General features: G+C 41.9%; 1 protein-coding gene across 9 annotated transcripts in view; it reads right to left on the reverse strand.

Moving 5' to 3' along the window:
• The window catches only part of DENND2B (DENN domain containing 2B), a 171,655-nt gene that overhangs the window by 54,063 nt on the left and 93,901 nt on the right, over window positions 1–23,691 (reverse strand). For 8 of the 9 annotated variants that reach the window (XM_042785699.1, XM_042785698.1, XM_042785700.1 and 5 more), the window contains 2 exons: window positions 14,886–16,103; window positions 10,806–10,942 (listed from right to left, as the gene is read on the reverse strand). In XM_042785699.1, the coding sequence (XP_042641633.1) occupies window positions 10,806–10,942; window positions 14,886–16,103 (1,355 nt within the window). The remainder of the gene's footprint in view (window positions 1–10,805; window positions 10,943–14,885; window positions 16,104–23,691) is intronic. The other variant, XM_042785701.1, reaches the window with a different exon arrangement.

Below are 23,691 nucleotides of genomic sequence, written 5' to 3' on the forward strand. Positions count from 1 at the left end.
ATAATAGTTTGTGCTTTCTACTTTGTCGTTAGGGCTGGAAGCATGAGACTGCTTGATTCAACAATTATAGAGATAAGAGCTTTAGCTTAGCAAGTTCATATATTCACAATACAAGTAAAAATACAGTTCTGCTTCGGTAGTGTATCATACTAAGATTATTAGTCAGATATAAGCACAAGAGTGAATATTTTAGCTTTGTTTTAATTAGAAGTCTGAATAGCTGCTGCTCTTGAAGAATGTTTGAATTGGCAATCACAGCTTATTATTTCATCCAGAGGGAATCTGATTCTAGAGGCTGCACTATCATCATAGTCAGTTCACAGGCCACATGGAAAGAATACCTTCAGGTGCGTGGGGTAGTTAGAAGAAAGACCTTTTGATGGATGCAGTGAACAGGATAAATCTTAAGCAACAAATATTCCTAAAAAAATGTAAAGCTACAAATGTCCTGGGAGGATTTTTGAATTGATTGATTCCTTCTGTAGGAAGAAAACCAGATATTGCACATTAGCTAGATATGATAATCATAACAACAATAAATTGGCAACGTTGCAAAATGCTGTTACTTACTCACAGCTAATTGTACTGTACTAGCATAATAAAATTTCTTGTAAGCCCAAGTCAAGTATAGGTCAGCAAGCATCTGAGAATGGATTAACAGATTTCAAAATACCCAGCTACATTAGACAGTGCTTAAACATATGCTTCCTTGTGAAAACAAATGTTATTACATTAGTCTGCATAGTATCTAAACTCCTGAGAAGAAACAAGCCCATCAGTTGAAAAGAGACCCTTTTTAAAATGCAAAGCATTTAAAAGGTTTAGGGTGAGTCTCTTTCCAAGACACAATGTAAAACAGAATTTCTTGAACCCAGTTAAACTCAGCATTACTAATGTTGACCTAAAATGCTAAGTACAGAAACAGGCCCAGAGAAGTCTTGGACGAGAGAAGAGGGAGGAGCAAGGAACCATGAGCAGAGGCTGCTTTTCTGACTCAGATTCTCTACCAAAAGAAAGCTTGGGCCAAATTCCTCTTCAGTGCAATGTGGAGGCCAGTGGAGACACCACAGAGATTTTAACCCTTTCCCTAGAGCTGAGAGCTTCTTCAGATGACTGGTTTGCTATTCAAGAACACTTGTTTCTTTTATTTTTCTCATTTGCTTAAAAAACAAATTATTTCAGAGTGCGTTTGGGTGTTTTTGTTTTTGTTTTTTTCATTTTGAAATGATACCTTGAGACCAAATATGTCTCACCTATTTTTTTCTTAATATAACCTCCTTCCATACCACATCTCTTGTAAATAAAAAGTCCGATCAACCTGACACAACCTGGTTTTACTGATATGGTATTTGAACCAAGAATTTGGTGTAGCCAGTGAACTGGAAGAGATAATTTATTTCTCTGGGTCTTCCGCAATTTTCAAACCTTAAGCAACCACCATTTTTTTAAATACATGCTTATCCCTAGTAGATGAGACACAGAAGACCAGATATGCAAAAAGAACATTAGGCAGCCCAGACTGGTTTCCGTACAAGTGACAAGAAACCCAAGATGTCAAGTAAGCTAAAAAGATGTGTGAAGATACCCTGAATTGCCTTAGAGAAGCATTTAACCCCACCTGACTGCACAGTGACTCCTCCCTTCCATGGGAGAAACACCTGTGAACTGAAGGCCACCAGCAGATGTGGGTCCCACACTGGAGAGAGGCTCTGGGGAAGAGCAGTGATGGCTGCTACTGCTGCAGCGCAAAAATTATGAAAGTTTCCATATAGGTGGGCTGGCTTAGAGGTTTGCAGCTTTGATCTCTGTATTTCTCTTCAACACCATCGCTTCTCTAGTCCCAGGCAAGCAATGTTCACAAGCTGCGGTGCTTTTGCATTAATTTGGATTTGCTGCAAAAGGAAAACACATTTAACAATGGAAGAGCAAAGAAACATCCTTGTTCCTTCCATATGGATGTCTCTATTGGAAGCCAAAAGGAGAAACTTTATGTAATATAGAGGCCAGGCTTGTTTAATGAGGCTGAGCCAGCTGCTGCACAAGACAACAGCAGACTGTCACTGACTTCAAAGCAAGCTGAATCAGACCCCCCAGAATGCATATGGTCACATGAAATAGCAAGTCTTTGGCAAATACTCTCTCTAATCACCACCCCTGCTTCCAGATCAGTTCCCTTTACAAGCCTTTTTTTCACATTTCCCATTCTCTTGAATTCTACGTCCCCAACTGCTGAGTTAACACAGGACATTTACCTACATGACATTTATCTTCAGAAAATCTCACAGACAATTTAATGATTATTCTATAGGGGAAAGAAAAAAAAAATCCAATAGCCAGTGATCTTCAGAGGAGTCCTAAGGAATGCAGTGCCTTGAGCTTAAGCATCGATGTGTTTCCTCCAGCAGTTGCAATTCCTCGCTCCGTGATGCTCTGCAAGTCAGCCCCACCGAGTCCTGAGACAGCACACAATGTTCCTCTGCTCAGGCTCTCACACGTGGCAAATAGGAAGCAGAGTCAGGCTCAGCAAGCCTGTCTCATGCTGAGAAAGGAGTGAAAAGTAAGGCTGAGGGGAAAAAAAAAAATAAATGCAGGCAGACATTTCTCTATAAATGGAAGAAAGCAGGCAAATGCATCATTTCTTTCTAGATGGGAGAAATAATTATCAGAGGAATGAAACGATTCACTGAGTGCTGATTATAACTCCTGCTTTTTACACTGCCAGGAGGCGAGAAGAACCTAACAGCAGGTATACAGTGGTCAAAAGGGCTCATCCATTTGTGTTAACCTGGGTGCCCAGATCAGGAGCCAGTGCTCACAGAGGAGATACTGTCTCCAGAGGGTGATGCTGAGTGTCCAAGCTAAGAGCCCACTGCCTTCCTTGCTGGCTACATAGAAAGCCCAGGCCCCTGGGCTGTACGGCTGGGTTAGGCAGAGTTAGCACCACACAAATGACAAAGGGTGTATTTCCTGCATACTGGAGCATGTACACAAAATATAGGGTAATAAATGTATTCTGCATTATAATGAACTGGGAGATGAAAGCTTCAGCTGCCATCCCTGGAGACACTTAGGAAAAAGTAGCACATACCTCCAGAGGCAAGGAGATGGAAATAATGGCAATAAATGAGCAGGAAAAAAGGCCCAATAACAGACAAGCAGAAACACTCAAGTGAGCAGTCTGTAAGAACCTCTGATGCTTGTGGTACCTGTCCCCTCAAACTTTTGCAGTGTTTCTGTAACAACAGACAGAAGTTGCAACATCAACTCCTTTCCACACATAAACCCTCTGGTGGCATTTATAAGCCCTCGAACTACTTCTGCTCATGACCTCTAGTCCAATTCATCTAGCTCACGCACATTTGGTACACAAAAGCCCTTGCAGAAGATTAAGGTAAAATACAACTGGGCAAAGAAAAAACAAGCAGAGAAGGGTGGGTGGGGAATTCTGCTTTTGCTGCCACTGAAGAGGAAGTAATGGGAATGAACCTCTGAGTGTAAGCACTGCATGACAGAACAGCACAGGATTCATGCACTGTACAGACTTTCAGCTCCCCAGCACTTCAGTCCAAAGAACTGCTCAACAGTAAAAATCCAGGTGTGTTCATTGCAATGTGTATGCATTACTCATTCATTTTATTCATAAAGTTGCACAAACGCAGATTCATACCACTGGTCTGGAGGAAAACTCAGCCACCGGGATGTTTATGAGCATGTTGAGATCAAATGGATGAAAACCACAAAATCTCCACACTCTCATAAAGTATCTGAGTTTAGATCTTTTGTACATAGATGAGCTCTTTCAACATCAGAGAAGCTGCAACTGTGCATCTCAGCTGAGGAATTTACCCCAGGAATCTGTAGAAAGAAGAACTATTTCAATATCAAATTACAGCTTAAACACATTACAGCTGCTTTGAAAAGCTATTTCTGAACAGTACTACATTACAGATCATTACTTATAATCCTACCATTCAGTGTATCAGCTCAGTACCATGTTCTCAGGAAAGCAGTAGAGCATCTGCAACATGCAGAGTGACAAGTCTAAAATACAATTGGCCTTTTGAGCCCTACTCTGTGGAATTTATAGGCAACAGCCTGTGCTTTCTGAACTTTTCCAGTTTTGCTTTGCCTTGCAATAAGCAGATACTTTCAGCTTCCTGCGATCTCTGCAGGGACAGCAAGATCTTAGAGTTCTAATTATAACAAAGCATTAGATGGAGAAGAACTAGCACGGCTAATACATGGGTAAGAAATTTCACCCCCCAAAAATCATCCATTTAACACTCAGTCCAAAATAATGTGCATGAAAACATCTGATGAGCAACTGTTAGCACAGTACAGCATCAGCACACCTAAACTGCTGGTTCTTCACAGAGGTTTAACCCTGCTGACTTCAACACAGTCTCTGAATTTAAACTAGGATTCAGAAGATCAGCCTCATGGTCATTTTACTCTCTGTTTTATTAACCTGCAGCATTGACTAGAAATCCAGGCGATAAAACTGAAAGACACCATCAAAAGAAGCTGTAGTAGATGGTATAGCCATGAGACAGACTCCACAAAGAAAAATGGAGATCTAAATAAAGCATGAAATGACTATTAAAAATAACTAAAATCCATGTATCCCAATGAAGCAACAAAGCAGCAGGCTGATCATCAATAGAATCAGACAGCTAGAGAATTTGGCCTTTCTTTGACAGGCCCATATGGATACTGTTTGATTTAATGTGCTCTGGCTGCCATTACCCCACAGTGTCTATTATTAAATTTGCCACTATTACACTTTCCAAAAACTCACATGTTTTTAGACTGTGAGAGGCATACTCAGGACATGGCAGAAGACCTGAACATACGTTTCCCTGATCACTACCTGCACCTTTATTTTGTATCAATCCTAACTCTGTCTTTGACTGACAACTATCCAGAGACCTCTTGGTAATAGTCTGACTGAAAACCCAAAATGTCTTCAGAGAAGCAACTAGCACAGCACTGCTGGCAGAGGTGCAATCTCTCCAAGTTTGCTTCAGCTTCACAGCAGGCTAGCAATTCCAGTTTCTCCCAGATTTGTACGACCCTTTTGATGTGAGATGATAACATGACAGACAATAATGTGATACAAAAGCATGACAGGCAATAATGTGGCATGTGATGATGGGATTTTACTGGAAACATCAGCTTGCTGTCTTTCTAACCTTTTTCCACATTTACTGGAAGAACTTTGCAAATGTTCTAATTTGAAAGCAATGTCAAGCTGGAACATCTTCCAACTGGACCTCAGTCATCATTTCTGCAGCTCTTGGCACACACAGTAGAGGATTCAGTAAAACAGCTAAATCATCCCATTTGTTACATGACATGCACTATGTCCAATTTACATCAGAATTCAAAACAACTAATCGGTTTAGGAGACATGAGGTGCCTTACCAGGAGGGATAAAGGGAGCGACATGCTGTTCTGGACTCCACAGGGAAGGTTAAACCACCAACATTCCCTCCAAGCTCATCTTGCTTGTAGGTCCACACCTGCCTATTTAACTGCTCTGGCACCCACCTGGGTTAGGCTGCCCTGACACTCCACTTAATAATGATGATTTGAAACATATTGCTCCATCTCCTCTCTTACAAGTTCTGACATATTGGGAAATAGCTGAGACCCAGATTTGTCTGTTTTCATGTCTCTGGAAAAGATTGTACTTACTCAAATGCAACAACAACCTGGCCCTCACTAATTTCAAGGAGAGATGGCTACACCAGAAGGACATTTTTCTCCCTCAGTGATTACCTGAAACCTGTACACAAGACTTACATGGATATGATTTTGCTCCAAAAAACCCCCAATACTTTTCTAGGCCTGGTACCAATCTGACAGGTTTGGGGCTTTATAATGATTTATTTGTAACTCAACTCTCTGACTGTGAAGACGACCCATGCAAACCCAGAACTAGTTGTCCTGTTATAGTGCAGAAATAAACAAGAAGCTGATTCTTCTCAAACTGACTGAGGAAAACTTCTAAACAGTTGTGTATAACTACACTGTTTCACTTTTCAGTAGCGTTGGGTGTCAACTGTAACAAGGTTCAACTATATACTCCATGGAAGCACAGTGATAAAGTTGCTAGCATCAGGATCTAACTCCTCTTAAGGTGAAACAAACAAAAAAAAAAATATTGGTCAAGAGAAGTACCCAGCTATTGAAAGGGCTCAAAATCTCCTAAATGTGACACTGAACAGGACCGGAGAGAAGAAAGGTGAATAAGAAACCCTCCTCAGGAGGGCTATCTGCCCCTGGGACCACGGACTGCAGGACAGTCCCAACAGGAGCCCACCGGCAAGATCAGAAATCAATGCTGGGTTTAGAGATCCCACAGCAATGTTTCTGGGGTATTGCTTTACTTTCTAGACTGTTTCAGCTCTAGCTGTCAAAGCAGACACAGTAGCTGTCAGCAGCTGCTTCTCCTTCAACTGTCTCAGTCCTGCTGTTTGCCTCCTTTTGTCGTTTTTTAAATGAGGGCCAGGCAGCTCTAAGAGCAAACGGCTCTTGCTTGGACAGGGCAAATGGAATTGTGTGACGTCAAATGAAACATTCTCTACGATGCAACACACACAGCTCAGCTGAGCAATGGGTCTCCCACACATCTATGTAGTGTCCTCTTAGAGGAAATCTCCACCTCTCCTATTGTCTCCAGCACTCTGAGGAGTTACAGAGTAAAAAGATTTGCCTTGTCAAAGATTTCTTTCACTGTATTTAATTTCTGAATTGAGTGCTATTTCTGTTACAAACACTAACTATAATTTACATGGCTTTACTAGATTTTCTCAAGTTAAACTTAATATTGTTCCCTTAACCTTGCCTTTACTTTACTCATTCAATCTTTTTTGGTGATGATAACAAGTACTTTCTTCTAGATGTCAGGTGAAAAATGCCTCAGAGACACCAGACCTTGAATAACAATATTCAAATATATCAACTGCATTTAGGGAAACAGACTGGAAAACTGAAACCGTATGGTACATATGACAGGAAATACTGTTCTCCACAAACACAGCAGAAGCAACTGTCTCAGACATCTCTTAATGTTAAGATAGTTTCTTGAATTTGCACAAAGCCAAACATGGTTTCCCCAACTGGATTCATAAAGCCACATCAATTTTGGTCTGATTAAAGACTCATTCAAAACCACAAGAAGCAAAACAATGTTAAGTTTATACTATGACTGCCACATTCCTGTGAGTGCAAGTACAGAAGATGAATGAAGTCCACATGGTTCCTTGCACATGGAATACAGCTCTGATTAGTACTAGGAATGTGCACGCCTTTATAAAACTGCTTCTTGATTAATGCAGAACGGATCATTATGTTCCAATCCAATACCTGTCTTGAACTTAACATGCAGGTACTTCATCTATTAAAGTGTACAAAAATATTACAAAATTAAACAAAGTATCTGGTTCATGATGACACTGGATTTCAAAGCACAATCATTTTTTGTTTTAATGTATCCTAAAACCGGTTTTGTTTTTTGTTTTTTAAGTCAGGTCTCAAAAATAACAAACTAGCTATAGCAGTTCACCATTGTCCTGGTCATTAAAGAAGGAAACAGTGTAAGGGCACCAGGAGAAAAGACAGGTTTAATGTGCATATGCATCACATGAGAAGGTCGTGTAGTAACCAAAAAAACAATGACTAGTCCGAACACTTATGTGCTTAGAAGCTGTATTTTTATCATTGCACTAGTCTGAGTGAGAACACTCAGTACCCCACGCAGTATTTTGTAGATATCTAACATTAAATACGCTTTTTAGAAGATACACTCTGATAGATAATTCACAACTTATCCACAGCTCTCTTCTGCTTTTCAATGAGGGAGAGATGTCCTGCTGAGGGGCAGCAGGTTGGGGAACGCAGTGACAGACAAAGGACCTGGGCTTCTGTTCCGGATGACCTCAGCAAACTGAAGGAATGGCTCAACAGGAAATTCAGGAATTTTAGGAAAGACAAATACAGTCCCACATGTGAGTCAGAACAACCCTGCAATAGTACATGCTGCAGTAAGGAAGGCTGACCACACCTTGGCCTGCATTAGCAAAAGTGTGGCCAGCAAGTCATGGGAAGGGGTAATTCCCTTCTGTTTGGCCCTTGCAAGGCTGCACCTGGAGTATTCACAGTACCAGAGAGACACCAACAGACTGGAGATAGTGTAGAGCAAGGCTACCAAGATGGTTGGGGGCTGCAGCATACAATAGAAACAAGAAAAGGCTGAGAGAACTGGGACTGTTCAGACTAGGGAAGTCTAGGGGGGAACCAACTGCTGTCTTCCACTGCCTAGAAGGGGTTATGGAAAAGGCAGACCCAGATGGTTTTTGGAGGTGCATGGTGAAAGGATGAAGGATAACAGTCATAAATAGCAATAAGGAGAATTCTGACTGGATAGAAAGAAAAATTTCTTCATAGTGATACTGAGAAAAAATTCTTTACAGTGAAGATTAAGCACTGGAGCAGGCTGCACAGAGAGGCAGTGGAACCATCCTCCTAAGATATTTTGAAAACTCAACCAGACATAGTCCTGGGCAACCTGATCTGACTTTGAAACTAGCCCTGCTTTGAGCAGAGGTTGATCCAGCTGACTCCAGAGTCCCTTCCAACCTGAACTACATTTTTTTTTATTGTGTCTCACAGTAAAGTGCTTAGAGCATTGCTCAAGGTTCACAACCCTTTTTTCTTGTGTTTTAACACTTACTTGCATTAAGCATCTTAATTCTACTGGGGGGGGTGGATGACAACATGCTTTATTACTACAGTGACAATGTTTTAACTACCTACAAACTTTTAGGACATTCAACCAGGTATAGACTAAAACCCCACCATCGCATCTAGGGCAACTGTTTGCAAAGAAAACATAAAGCATCAGCGACAGAGTCCTTTATAGCTTTGAAACAGATGTAAATCTATAAAATAAACTCACTCCTACAGACACCTGGTTTGCATGAGTACAAAAGTTCTATTTAGAGACTGGGGTCTAGCACTACTGATATAAATTATGCAGATGTGATACACAAAACTACGATAGTCTCTTTAAAGCCAGAGATCAAACTATTTTGGCTTGTCTTTAATCACTCTTGACAGTTTATAAGAATTATACTGATTTGGTATTCCCCCTGCACTGCCTGTATTGAATGAAGTACTTTGGAAAGAGCTTGTTAAAAAGCAGTACAAAACAATGAAGTCCTGTGTGTGCCCACGGATCTGAAATTTTGTGTTCTCTTCCCACTGTCCTGCCAAAATGACCAAATTATAATATGCAGAGAGCTGTCTTATAGTTCCCATGAGTTGGAAGGGTCCATTATGATTTTGTTTTACTGAACCCAAGATTTATTCTCCTCTGAAGAAAGCTTCTTATCAGCCCTTCACATTTTACTTTGATATTTAACAAGCCAAAGCAAGGAAAAGAAATATTATCACCTAACATCTGGCAGCACGTTGGCAGATCCTGAACAAAGATGAGCACTGTAATTAACGCGCAATACATTTTCAAGTGTGAATTGCATGGTGGGCTGACTGTTCCTGGAAAAGGCTGTGGAATATATAAGGTTGCTCTCCACAGAAAGAAACATTTTAGTATCTACATAAGCTCTCATTTTTATTAACAGACACTGAACAGCAGCATTTTTTTGTGTTCTGGAAGCACTTTTTTGAATGACATAGAGGGAGAATATGGCTGAAAATGGAAAGAGTAAATTTCTCTTTTCACTGAGGCTGACAAGCCAGATACAAAATTTGGGTACAAGGACAAAGAGCCCCAAGCTGCAGCTTGTGGCCACTGTTCCTTGCTGTATCAACTGCTATGACCAAGAAGAGTTTTGTTCTATCATCTTTGTTTGCCCTTCAAACATTCGTAAGCAGTATTAGAGTGCCTCCGGTCCTTCTTTTTACCAGACTAAACAAGCCCAGCTTGTCCATGTCTCTTCAGAGGACGTCTGCTCTAGGGCCCCTGACTATCTTGGTAGCCCTCCAGTTTTCAGTAGATAAAGATTCATTGTCCAAAGTAAAATGAAGTACCCTTTGTATCTGCTGTAATAACACAACATTGAAAGAGTTAAAAACAATGCAGATATTCATCACTTGTGTGGAAAATCTGTGCTCTGAAGGGCTGTCCAATTTTTGGTAATTATAACAATTTTTTTGATGTTAAAAGAATGTATGCATAGGCCATACATTTCCTTCTAAGACCAAAAGAAACATGTTTTTCTTGCGAAGCTTAATCAAAACAGTGTTTTTGTTGTGCATTCCTAAAGCTGTATAGCTAAAGGAAATTAATTTTTCCTTAACCAGCAACTGGGACTTAGGGGAGACGAGGAACAGGGCTACAAACAGCTGCTTTGGGGCAGTCCACACAGGAGTCCTGAAAAGCTCAGGCTGACGACACAAGGCCTGTGAGGTTAATCCTTCTATTGGATAGTTCTGTAAACAGTATCTTAAGATCAGTTCTTTACATTTTTACACCACTGAAGGCTTCAAGCCAAGGCCTTGATAAAAAGAATGATTTGGTTCTTGAAAAGCATGGCAAAAAGCTGACCGAACAGTCTGTTTCCAATACCACCCCAATGAAGTCCAAAGGAATCAAGACCTTCTGCATGCAGACTGAGAATTATGTTCATGCTGATGCATCAAACCCATTTACTCTCCATTTAATCTCTCTTTACTGACAGCACTTAACATTCTTGCACAGGGATGTGTTCAACAATAACGGTCTGACCACAAGTGCTCAACATCCCACTGTGGGCCCATGTACTGCAACAGGTTCTTACCTACAATGTCTTCATAGGCATTTTCTTCTAAAGTGCTCTTGGATCCAAATTTATGCTGGCTCTCAGTCCCATTTTCAGTTGGGGAGGGAGGGTATAGGGATTGCAGACTTGATGCATCCTCAAACTCAAAGGATTTTCTAAAGTTTAAAACAATAAGTAATTAGTAACTAGAATGCAAAATGACTCAAACATTCAGCTGACCATTTGTTTGCTAAGAAATATATATAAAATGACCAACAAAAAATAAAAAAAAAAACAACATACATCATGCTTTAAGGACTAACTTTTAGAGGACCTCGAGTCCTGTGCTCACAGCAATCTTCAGTATAGAAATCTGTGACACTTTTATGACATTGGAAGTATTGTTATCCCCATTACGTGGACAGAGAGAAAATACCAAGAAAGTATGTGATATTTTTCAAAAGTTACAAAGTAAGTTAGCAGCACAGTCCTCAGATTAGAAATTGCTTTGCTTTTGCCAGGAGCCCCAGAAGCACATGATCCTCTCTCCTCGAGGAAGACATTTCTTTGGAAAGCATTCCTCCACCGGTTGCTCTGGGAGACGTAGCCCTTAGTTTGAAAACACTCGCATGTCTTGAACCTTCAGATATGTTCCCACATAAAGGTCAGCAGATGAATGCCAAAGGCAGAATTGTGTGAAAGTCACCGTTTTCTTTGCACACCCAGTGTCAACCACTGGCAGCAAAGAACAAAGCATTGAGGAAATTAAGGCTATCTGGGGTGGATGAGCCACCCAGGCTGATGGCTGGGGACCTGAAGGTTCGGGCTTTCTGTCAGGAAAGGTGGGGGGGGGCCTGGGTCAGATGAACAGATACAACTGCCTCCCAGCTGGGTACTCGAAGGAAGAGGGATTCGCCGCCTCTCACCCACACCTGCCCCAGTGCTGCTGAGCAGCTCTAGGGGAAGAGGAGCCCCAGCCCTCCCCAATCTCCAGTTTGCCCAGCACTCGTTCTCTGGGACAATATCTACACTGAAGTTGGGAGGTGCATGGTTTGCATTGCCAGCTGTTCAGGGGATAGCATTGATTTGATTGATTTACTGCTGTGGATAAAATGGTATGAAAAATGGACTCAGGTCAGAGCGTAAACCCCAGTGTGCTGTAGGGCTTGCAGAGATGGTGCTGATGGCTGCACTTCACTCACTGATACCCAAACTAGATTAACAGTAAATCATCCTGCCATCAACCCCCTTCCCTCTTCTCCCCAGCTGGAGTGAAACATCCGTTGATAGCATATCCACATGGCAGTGGCAGAGTCTCATGAGAGACTGTTAATTGGCTCAAGAGTATCCCTGCAGGCAACACAGGGACTATCGTACAGACACTGCATTTGACAAGAGCATTTCCTATTTGTCTGCTGGAGCAGACTTACGGGTCTGGGTCAGGCTTAGGAGCCCCTCTCTCTCCTTTCCCTAATCTTAAGAATATCCAGGCCCATGTAAGTACATCCAGATCGTGGCAGAAACAAGCCATGCATTTCAGATCCAGACAGCTGCTCCTCCACACCTAGTCGCAGTTATAAAAGATGCTTACACACTGAAGACATACCTATATATGAAATGAAACTTTCTAAAGTAGTTAAATATCCAACTCTTACAGATTTCAAGGCAATGCTACAATGCAGTAACACTGCATAAGACCATGGGAATGGTTTTGTGGACCAGCACTCAGGGGCAGCCCACGTGTCCCAAGCCTCTCCTGTGGCGCTCCTTTCCCATGCTGCGCCTGTGCCAGAGGATCTCCAACTGCTAGGGAACGTCCAGCTCACACCAATCTGAAATGTAAAAGCACCATGGGCACCAGGTCCTCTGAACACAGATCGGCTCTATGCCAGCAAGCAAATATGAGAGACTCCCTCCATTTTACTATAATGTTGAATTAGCCACCACAAAGAAAACCAGTGTTTTAACCAAAATATTAGAAGAAAAATCATCCACTATCCATTCTCATGACATTCCAGTGAGTGCAAACTACACATATGTTCAATCTGAAACACACAGCTACAAGCTGTAGACATAATGAATGATGTCTGCTCTCAAAACCAGAACAGTTTAGAGACTGAGAGTTCTTTAACCAATATTAACAGAATACTGTAATTGTTAGATTTGTATGGTCTCAAGGTCTTTGTAAATGCTGGAATTCTCCTTACTATAACTAAAGGCAGGACAGTAGCAAAGACAAGAAAGTTAAGATTTTGTAAAGCTTTTCCACCCAGCCTTGAAGTCAGCTGGCAAACCTGTGAATTTGGGAGGTTGATTTAAACTTACTTAGATTATCATTAATTAGAGGTAAGTCCAGAGAAATCACTAAACTACAGTAGGGTAAAGCTGTTACAAACAAATGGAAACCCACCCTGTACAATTTCAGTCTGGTTTGCAAGAATCATCAGGTACACATGATAACGCTGTAAATCCTACAATTTATATTCCACTAATCACATCTTAAACTGCTAAATACTGCTTTTGTTTTGGGCTCATACCTACTAGCCCCACCCAGAACTGAAGCTCCATTGCTGAGCCGTGCTGTTGTCTAACACTGCTCTGATGGGAGTTAGAGACCTGCAGAACAGTAGGCGCAAGCATGAATCGTACCTCTCCTCGAAAGAGGTTTCAAAACTTCATCTCACAAACTCATTGTAACAAAATACTGTGATTCTTAGGTGACTTGTATGGTCTCAAACTCAGTGTGAGTGTGTTTTCAAAGACTGACTTGGATCACTTAACCACAGGACACGCAGTGAGTCTGTGCAAGAATTATCTGCTGTTATTCATTCCTCTTCACCACCCACTACAGATCATTTTATTACTTGTACCTTAATTTTCCAATAAAGGCTATGATTTATAGCTGAACATTTAAAAATTGTTGTTTGTCTTCTGTATATTGGAAATGCCATGCTGAACAAAATGAGGTCAACTTTATCTCACAAATTCTTGTTAAAAACTAGATTTACTTCCTCTATCTGAAATTATTGCCAGAGCTCAAAGATAAACACTGTTAATCTGAGCTTGGCTTTCCACCTTCCCTCCCCGCCCCCTTTCTCAGAGAAACAATGCACATCAGCAGAGCTGTTTGATCCATTTCAGAAGCAGGTGTCTCTTGAAAGTAAAGAGCAGAATCCAAAGGCTCCTCTTCTCCTTTTCCTGCCCCAGCATACTTCAAGGTCAGGTTGTGCTGACATAAACTTTTAATTAATTGAGCCAACATCAAGCACCGGATGCTGAATTGATAGTGTGTGTTTGAGATGCCATTTAGCAGTTACTTGCAAAGCTCATCACTAAATATCAGGAATGTGTATCATACACATGCACAGATAGGTGAACTTGTTAAAAACGCCATACTTTGAATGCTTATCAACAGCTATGCCTACAATTTTCTAAGCACTGAGCAGAATGAGTTTTACCATTTCCAAAACTCAAGAGGAATCATGTAATTAAATCAAGCCAAGCTCCACAGACTACTGTGGAAACATCGCCATATACTCTGCTCATCACCAACTCTGGAAGGATATAAAGGCCTTTCTATGCTAAAATGTAGTTTTCTCAGCATTAATCCTCTACAGCTGCTGACAGTAACTTAGGACAACATTTCTAAGCACTAAGTCAAATAAAATCATCAACATTGTATAAAACCGACAAAACTGCTGTGATAACAAGCTTTGGAAACACAAACTCTCCACAGGTATGTTTTGCAGTGAACAGGCAGACAGAACTATAACAAAACAGCTATTGTCCCGCTACTGGAGGATAATGAAATTATGTTCCATTAAAAATATCAAGTAAGGGCTTATGTGCCAAAATGAGCAAGATACCCTTTAGCACACATGATCTAGAGCCTTTTCCAGGGATTGAGGAATGCAGGTTGGAGAACTCCAAAACTGTAGCCAGGTAAAGGTATTGTATCAGTTCAGTCCAGCAGAAAAAATAGTTGTCTTACATGCAATTCCTAGCACTTCTCAGGTCAAAAGCATTGCATTAGAGGGAGAATTTAAAACATTATTAATTTAAAATACAGCACATTTATTTATTTGAAGATTGACTACAAGACATTTCCTTGAATTTTACCTATTCTGGGATTTTCTGTGAAAGCGCGAGTCTTTCTTCTGCCTTCTGGTCACAGGGGGTGCAGGGGTGGACGGGAGGGGAGGAGGAGCAGCAGGTGTAGGTGATGGAGGTAGGCCATTGCTTGGTTTACTTTTGTGGTTTTTGTCTGCTTCGTATTCAAAGGTGCGTTTGGGCTTGGGGACAGGGTTCACCGCGGTGTTAGCTGGGCTTTCAAGCAGCAGTTTAGGGTCAGCCGAGTTTCCAGGAACCCCCTGTTTTGTCTTACTGCTTTTCTCAGCCTCTGTAGGTGTTTCTGGTTCACTCCCCAAAATAACACTCCCTCCTTTGCTATCACTTAGGGTTTCACTCAGTCCCTCCACAGTACTCAGAGTCACAGACTTTTTTCTCCCTTTGTCAACACTGTAACAGCTACTCGGTAACTGGGGGAGGCCTCTGCCCGGCTGCTCTTTCAGTGCCTGCTCGATCTTCTGTATTCTGTTGAGCACAGCAGAGGACTCTTTCCTCACATGGCCCTTGAGGAATGCAGCAGAAGGAGGCTCGCTCCTGCCTGGTCTCTTTTCAAATCGATGGCAGGAATCCCTGTCCTGCAGTTCCTCCTCCTCCGTTTCTGGGTAAGAGCACTCAGAAAACGTTCGGCTCATTCTCCTGAGCCCTTTGAAATCGAACGTCTTCTCGCTGCAGGGAGAGGTCAGCACGCTGGGGCAGCTCTCACTGCCTGACCTCTCCCCAGCATCCCTCTTGTCCACACACGTGCTCAGCCGCGGGGACGGCTCCCGACGGCACTCCCATTCTGTGATCTTCTGCCTGATGTCCAGTGCCTGGGAGCGGACACTCGCCCGGCTGAGGGAGAGGTTCCTCAAGTTGGTGGCAGTGCCCAACGACAGAGTGCTCCGGGCGAGAGGATGGCTCCCTATCGTGTCTCCATCTTGAGCCTCCTTTGGACCCTCCTTTTGGTCCTCAGCCTTGAATACAGACAGTCTTTTATCCAAAGCACCCACACTGATGGCTTTTAGAGGGTGGCTTGGGGAGTCAGTGTCCGATGGGCTCGTGGAGGTGCTTCGCAGCGTAGATGTGCGGCTGCTCCAGTCCTTGAGGCGCAGTCTGGAGCCGGAGACTTTGGTGAGTCGAGAAGAGCGGCAAGAGTCCTCACTATCGCTGAGGGGGTAGGCTGGACTTCTTCGTGGGGACAAAAGAGGCGGTGGAGAGACTGACTGACACCTAGAAGCAGAAAGAAATAGAAAATCAAGTCCTTGGGGAAACTAGAGTTATTTGCCAAATTTCTTGTGGCTGCGGGTAAAGCAGAAGATGTCTGCATACTGCAAAACTACTCCAGTGCATCACTAAGACACCAAACACCATTCAGCCACAGCATCAGGAGCAGTGGGGTGACAGCGATTAACTGACGTCAGTGATGAGCTGATGAGAGCAGAGCATTCAGCATGTGCAAAGCCAGTTTCATCACCTCTGTTTGACCCCCAGCTTTTCCAAATTTCCCGAGTTTAAAGGCAGCAAAGATTCTCATAGTGAACCATTGCCTTGAAGGCATCTACCACTTCCAGCAGAATAGCTCCCTGGCCTCCCAAATTAACAAGTCCCTCTGCAGGAAAAGGGAGCTGTCAGGGAGAAGATTCCCACTGCGATAAAAATGGGAAAGCCTGACCAACATGGAGCACAGTTTACTCACTGGTTGCAGTGAGCAAACCAATTTAAAAATACATCAGCTTTTAATTCATAACATCTGAAGCAAAGTACCTCTGTCCTCAGGTGCTGCAGTATTTTAGCCACAGCCCTTCAAACCCCTGATCTATACAGTAAACAAAAGATCAAAAGACCCGTTTTGTCTTTGGTCTGATGTTGTGGCCAACAGATTAAATTCTCCGTATCAAAAAGAGCAGAAATAATTTCTTATTGAAAGAATATCACAGTCTGAAAAAACATACTAATTTGCCCACAGTATGTGTTGAAGAATATCAAATATACAGAAAGGTTTCAGTGTTACCCTGGAAAAAACCCTCAGAATAAATTTTTGCCATGGTTTGCAAAATCAGCCTTTGTTACTGGGGGTTTGTACATTGTTACAAAGACTTTTAAGAACAAAAAGACAAAAGAAAATTAAACAACATGTTAATCAGCTGGTTTATCATCAGTGAGCCAGCAATAGGAAAATCAAGACAAAATCATGTCAAAAAAAGGGGGTTTACTGCTCTACCACAATACATATATACAAACCATAGCAGAAATAATCATGACTCCTTTAAGATTCTGCCTTAGCAACCTTTCTGTTCCAAACAGTACTGAAAGAAGAGGAAAGACCCCAAAGTAATGCCTTGTATATGCAGTTAAGTTCTGTTTTATGAAGACTGTGGATAAAAAGTTGTATTTTTATAAACTGTTCTGTACACACAAAACCCAAATGAAAGAATTATCTGACCAAAAGAAATCATGGGAGCAAATTTCTCCATTATAGCAAAGGGAGAAAAGATACAGAAGATCCCTGCTGCTATATGTTTTTTCTCCCCAACAGCCAGCCAACAACTACAGGCTTAGATGTCAAATTCTGTGCATTAATCTGAAAGCCCAGAGCACTAGGGAAATTTCTGAAAAATTTGCTTTGACATAGGAGATATTTTCTTCTCCTTCAAACACATCCACAAACCAAATTATTAGGTTTCTTCCTGGCTTCCTACAGTGGATACTTTGAAAGCAAAACTGAGAAGTATCACAAAGGAGGAAAGTTCTGGTCAGAAAAGGACAATGATCAAATTATCAAAAAGGGGAACTTATGTCTTTTTCAGAGTCCTGTGATAATCAAGCCTTTTTGGCACAGAAGTTGCACTGCTTGGTGATTTTTGTTTCTTCATTATTTTGAAAAATAAGCGTGCCCATAGAAAAAAAGAGATCTCATGCCAAAGACAATGGCAAATACTTCACCAAAAACTGCTTAAAGCTTCCTCATTTCAGGACAGAAAGGTTGCATGTTTGAATACACTCTTCTCATCTTAGAAGTTAAATTTCCTGCTATTCTACACAGCTTCAGACAGGTGTCATAAGAGATTTCAGAAGATCAAATGCAGGTGACAGGTGATGATTGGTTTTGGTTGGTTATTGCAGCATAGAATTTGTAGTGAATTTCCTCAAATTATCTTGGCCTACAGACCCTTACAGTGCCTGAAGAAGCAACCTAAATCAGCCTCCTCAGACCTGGTGGGGTGCCCTGATTCTTCATTGTTCTCGTTTGTCCTGTTTCAATCTCTTCAGTTTAATACCAAAATCATAAATTTTATATTGTTCTTAACATTTCTTTAGCTTAAACTTGAGAACATGCTCCTGTAGTTCCTGTGTGTTGTGCAGGCCTGCTCCAGAGCTGCACTGACATTTCTCTCAATGAAACAAGTATGACCTGGTGGAAGTGTATTTTACATGTTTTACTACAGCTTCCACAGCAGATTTGAAGCTGCATGTTGGCAAAATCCACTGTCAGGATTCAGCTAGGGAATAGGGACTGATCCTGCAAAGAGGCCATGCAGAATGCTTTAGCATGTTAAAACGTAATTGTTAGATTCTAAATTATAATCTGCATTGACAATAGCAAGAATAAAATACAAAATGACTGGGGTAAAGTCAGTAATGGGACAGCAGAGATGCAAGACATGCTGACAATCCTCTCTGCCTCTGAACTCTATATAGAGAATACCATAGGCATAGTCCCTCATCTCCTTACACTCTAAGAAACATCTTTTCAGTTGTTTTCAGTGTCAGGAGAAGGTTTGGTGACTCATCAGAAGAGAAGGAAAAGGGGAAATGCATGATTTGCATAACCTGCAGAAGTTGTACAATGTCTCTTCTTAGAGATATGAGCCATTCTTGGAATCCCAGGTCCCCAGTAAGGTAACTGCACTCAGGGCTCCATCTGGAAACCCCTGAACTCAGTTACAAAACTCTCACCCACTTCCACCATGCGAGATTGGGGCTGCAGAGCAACAGGCTCTCTGCAGATGTATGCTGTTAAGTACTTAGGATACCACAGTTAAGAAGAAGATTCTGATTTACATTGCATTATACAGTAAACCTAAGTAATCCAGATGGAAGCTATAGGAATAATTCAACAAGAAAAAGAAACAAAGCTTTGTCTGTATGGCTTCAGACATGTGTTCTCTAAAGGACAGTGACAAGTAACAATGAAAAAAGTCCAAAAGCTAATCAGTGGATAATAAAATGGTCCTTCCCCAAGAAATCTTATTCTCTTGATTATTCTCTTGAAAGGACAATAGTTCCAGAGACTTTGAAACTAGTATTACTGGACAGAGACAAAAAATAAATAATTTGAAATCTTCCATACAAAGATTGTGAAGCAAAACATTTTTATTGAAGTTTTCTACATACACAATGATACAGGTAGCACCTTACAAAGCATATCATTACACACAGCTTGAAAATATTATGTATAAATAATGTAAATAAAGATTACGGAATCAAGTTTAGGTTTCTTAACAAGTTCACTTGAACAGCACCTTCTTTCTGGGAAATGTCATTTCTTTGAGAATATCAGCATTTCACAAAACACATTGGACTAAGTTGCTCCAATTGCCTATCCGATAAGGATATTCTTCCAAAACATGGCCTTAGGGTGTGCAGCGCTCAAACCAACTGGCAAGTCAGCAGTGAACTGCAGTTTCAAAGGCAAATCACCTGCCAAGCAGCCTATAATTTCTTGTGAACAGGTCATAGACCCTGAGACTACCTTCCTGGTGGGAATCCTGGTTGCATAGTAAGGGGAGCAGACAGAATCTGAGAGGTGGTTTCCAGCCCTCTAGACCATGTTTAGCTTTGCTGCTGTGAATTGTTCCCTGAGAAATCAGCAGAATTATCCACAGTAGGAGAAAACTGATAGTATCAGTCACACTCTATAGGATTTTGAACTCTAGATACAATTGATCTTTGCACTCTGACTCAGCCTCTGCAGTTTCTTTTTTCATCACCCAAACATAGAAAAAAAATTTTAATTTGCAAAACCTGTAATTCTCCAGACCTGCTCTCAAATAAAGATATGATTTCCATGGATCAATGTATGTATTCATATTGTTTTCTCTAATAAAGGCTAGTATCAAAATCCATCTCCTTACACCAGTTCCAATGAACACCTGCGGGTAACATGGAGCTGTAGTTCATCTGCGCCAAGAAGAGAAGTGAATAGCTTGCCACATCATTTTGATCAAATTTGTACCCTGCTCATCACAAAGCAAAAGATGAAAAGATGAACTGAATACGAGCCAGCACTGTGCGCTTGCAGCCCAGAAAGCCAACCACATCTTGGGCTCCATCAAGAGAAGTGTGGCCAGCAGGGCCAGGGAGGGGATTCTCCCCCTCTGCTCCGCTCTGGTGAGACCCCCCCTGCAGTGCTGGGTCCAGCTCTGGGGCCCCCAACATCAGAAGGACACGGAGCTGCTCGAGCGGGGCCAGAGGAGGCCACGAAGATGCTGGGGGGGCTGGAGCAGCTCCCTGTGAGGCCGGGCTGAGAGAGCTGGGGGGGTCAGCCTGGAGAAGGGAAGGATTGGGGGAGAGCTTAGAGCAGCCTCCCAGGGCTTAAAGGGGGGACAGGGAAAGTGGGGAGGGACTCTTGATCAGGGTGGATGGGGATAGGACAAGGGGGTAGCAGTTTTAAACTGAAAGAGGGTAGATTTAGATTAGATATAAGGAAGAAATTCCTCCCTGTGAGGGGGGGGTGAGGCGCTGGCCCAGGGTGCCCAGAGCAGCTGTGGCTGCCCCCTCCCTGGGAGGGTTCAAGCCCAGGTTGGACGGGGCTGGGAGCACCCTGGGCTGGGGGAAGGGGGCCCTGACCGTGGCAGGGGGGTTGGAACTAGGTGATCTTTAACATGTCTTCCAACCCAAACCATTCTATGTTTCTGTGAAAAAAAAGTTATTGCCTGCCCTCTTTGTGAGGCCTCTAGCAAGGCTGACTTGTACTAAAAACCTATGGTGATGGAGAAGGACTGGTTCTTGGTGCCATAAATGTCTGAGACCTCACCCTGTATCTGACCCAAAAGTCAGAAGGCTTCTAATTTTGGACAAGACGCTAATCTTCTCCTAAATGTAGAACGCAGGTGCTAACACTTCACTGTGTGTAGAAAAGGGGGAATGTAATTCCTGGAGATGCCTCTGAAAGTGGGCAAGACCAAATCAGTACCAGAAGCAGTGAGCCTTTTGATCCAGTTGAGCAGATGCACAGCTCCTGCCTGCTTCCATTGCCAAATTTCAACTCCAGAAAAGAAGAGAAATGAGTGTAGACAACTCCCACAACTTAATGAGGTAGCTTTCAACAACAGGAGGCAGCGAGAACGCTGGCCAAAGAGCTGGCTTTATAAGTCTTCTGGAAATCAGAGTATGTAAGAATGTGCATTTATTGAAGAGTTTGCATTCATGATCCACACACTTTTTATAAACACTAATAACAATATTAAGTTGGATTTCAGACCAGGGATTAAAGGTGACTGGAGTGTGGTTAAGCAACTTGCCTTAAAAGAGTTACAGGACTCCTAAGTCCCACTGCCCTGCTCTGACCTCTGAGCTAAGCAGCTCAGCCTCCACAGCACTGTTTTAACTCTCCTGGAGCGTCAGGACTGACTGCAGAGATCATCCTCTGCTGAGGACAGACAAGTTGGCAGAAGCTGCTCAGCAGCCTTTCAGTTTTGCAAATCCTGCTTAAACCAACGCTTACAGGATAATAAAACAAGTTTTTGGCTCTCCGATCCAGGGAATTTCCCACTTCAACTTGCTCATGCTCGGGAGCCCATTTACTGAAAAAAAAAGCAAGAAATGTGTTGACAAAAAGGTACTGGGCCTTTCCAGGCTCCTGTTGACGAGATCCTGTCATTTCACAGTAACACTGATGTTTGGTGAGCTCATGCAAACTCACACGGTGCTGGTTTTATTCCTCAGGATTTTCTCCCCCCTTTTCTAGAAAAATATTGCTTTCTTAGTATTTTATTTAGGCTTTCTGCTTATCCCTGATTTTTCTCAGGGCACTGTGCCATTTAATCAGGACAACCTAACCTGTTCCGAAGTAATGATAATAACATCAGAATCAGTTGTGACCATAAGCACATTAGTTTGTGTATTGAGCAGATTTGGCCTGCTTCTTGTTGCTCTAGTGATTTTTTACAGAGATCTGAAACAAAAGCAACAGAAATTTCTCCTTGCAAGAGCAGCAAAATTCATTTTTGATATGGACACTAAAGCTGCCCTGATTTCAGGTAATTGATGATGTAACTACAAAATTCTCCAGAAATTTATAAGAGAGAACTCTAGGAAACGCTCAGTACCAACTTTCAAATTACTTCATACAACACTACAAATTATTAACATTTTATGGTTAATGATGATCTTCCTTTCTTTAAATAGAGAACCTCTCTCAAGCAAGAAATTGCATAAAAATGATCCTTTGAAGCACTTTGAATTCAAATATCCATTGTTAACACTCCATCAGAATGAATGGTAAAGCCCACACCTTTTTGGCACCTAGTTAGTCTTTCTGGCTACTGAGCAAACAAAATGGATGTGTACCATGCATGCTTTGATGCACTGCTACTGAGAAATGATGTAATACCTTGCTATGGTATTCATTTCCATTGAACTTCCACTTGAGATGACGTAGCAGGCAGAGGAGAGAAAATGTGTGGAGACCAACAGAAGCTTAAATCAGAACCAATGTTTCTGTGTCATTACTTCTGTGACCTGGACAGAAGACTTTTGAAGTTTCAGTAGGTCAGCTCCTTATAACTAGTAGTTTCACACCACCCTAAAGGGCATTGCTGCCAGGAAATCACCCAGCAAACAAACAGAACCGTATTATTCTGCCTCTGTCAGACACGCTCTTGTGAAAGCTCCTGGTATGAATCAATACTTTAGCACAAACAGAAACCGAACACAGTATTGCAGTACAGCAATCTTCTAGTCATGCCTCTTCAGGTGCAAAAAAGCAGAGTAATTCAAAGCAGGCCAAAACATCTTAATGATTTTGCAGCAAGGTTGAGGGACACTTAAAAAAAATCCCCCTTCCTCTCTCAAGACAAGAACTAGGAATAATTTCCTCTATGCTTTCCACCAAAGAACTATGAGAAGACCACTTTTAGCTATCACACACTATCAGTTAGTGGTTTGTTTGCATTTTGAGACGAGTTATGACACAAACCACAGGGCAGAGAAGCAAAGATTCAGCATAATTTGCTTGTGACACCATGCCACTTCCTTGCATTTCCTCACCTAACTACATCCTCACCAGTGGAGACCGAAAGGCAGTAACTGACTGCTGCAGAGCACTCAGCAAGGCATTCCTGTAAGGCAGCAACAGCAAACCAGGGACATGCAGGTAGTCAGACTGGTCTAACTGCGTTACTAGGTAGTTAGCATCAGGGTCAAACACACAACTGTCACCACAACATGGTATGAAATTACTTTTTTGCTTAGCTGAGAAGGCCCAAGAAGACCCCACATACTGATGATACTTTGAGTTTTGATATTTTCTTTTCAAACATAAATGAGCATCTAGGCTTAGACAACTGCTTTGCATACTACATCAAAGAAGACAAATTGCATTTTCATTGTATTATTTGTATGAGGAGTAGAAAAGGACTTCAAAATTAATGTTACTGTTACTCCTTGTAACTAGGGATTATGGGAACATTAAGACCAGACAAAAGGGACCTCCTGAGCTACTGAATTTAAATCCAATTTTGTTTGGCCGTTAACCTTCCTATTACAACCTATTCTGCACTCTGGCATAGCATACAGTGTTGTAATTTTTCTACAC

Source organism: Tyto alba, unplaced genomic scaffold, assembly GCF_018691265.1.
Source record: "Tyto alba isolate M040663 unplaced genomic scaffold, T.alba_DEE_v4.0 Super-Scaffold_8, whole genome shotgun sequence".
Taxonomy (NCBI): Eukaryota; Metazoa; Chordata; class Aves; order Strigiformes; family Tytonidae; genus Tyto; species Tyto alba.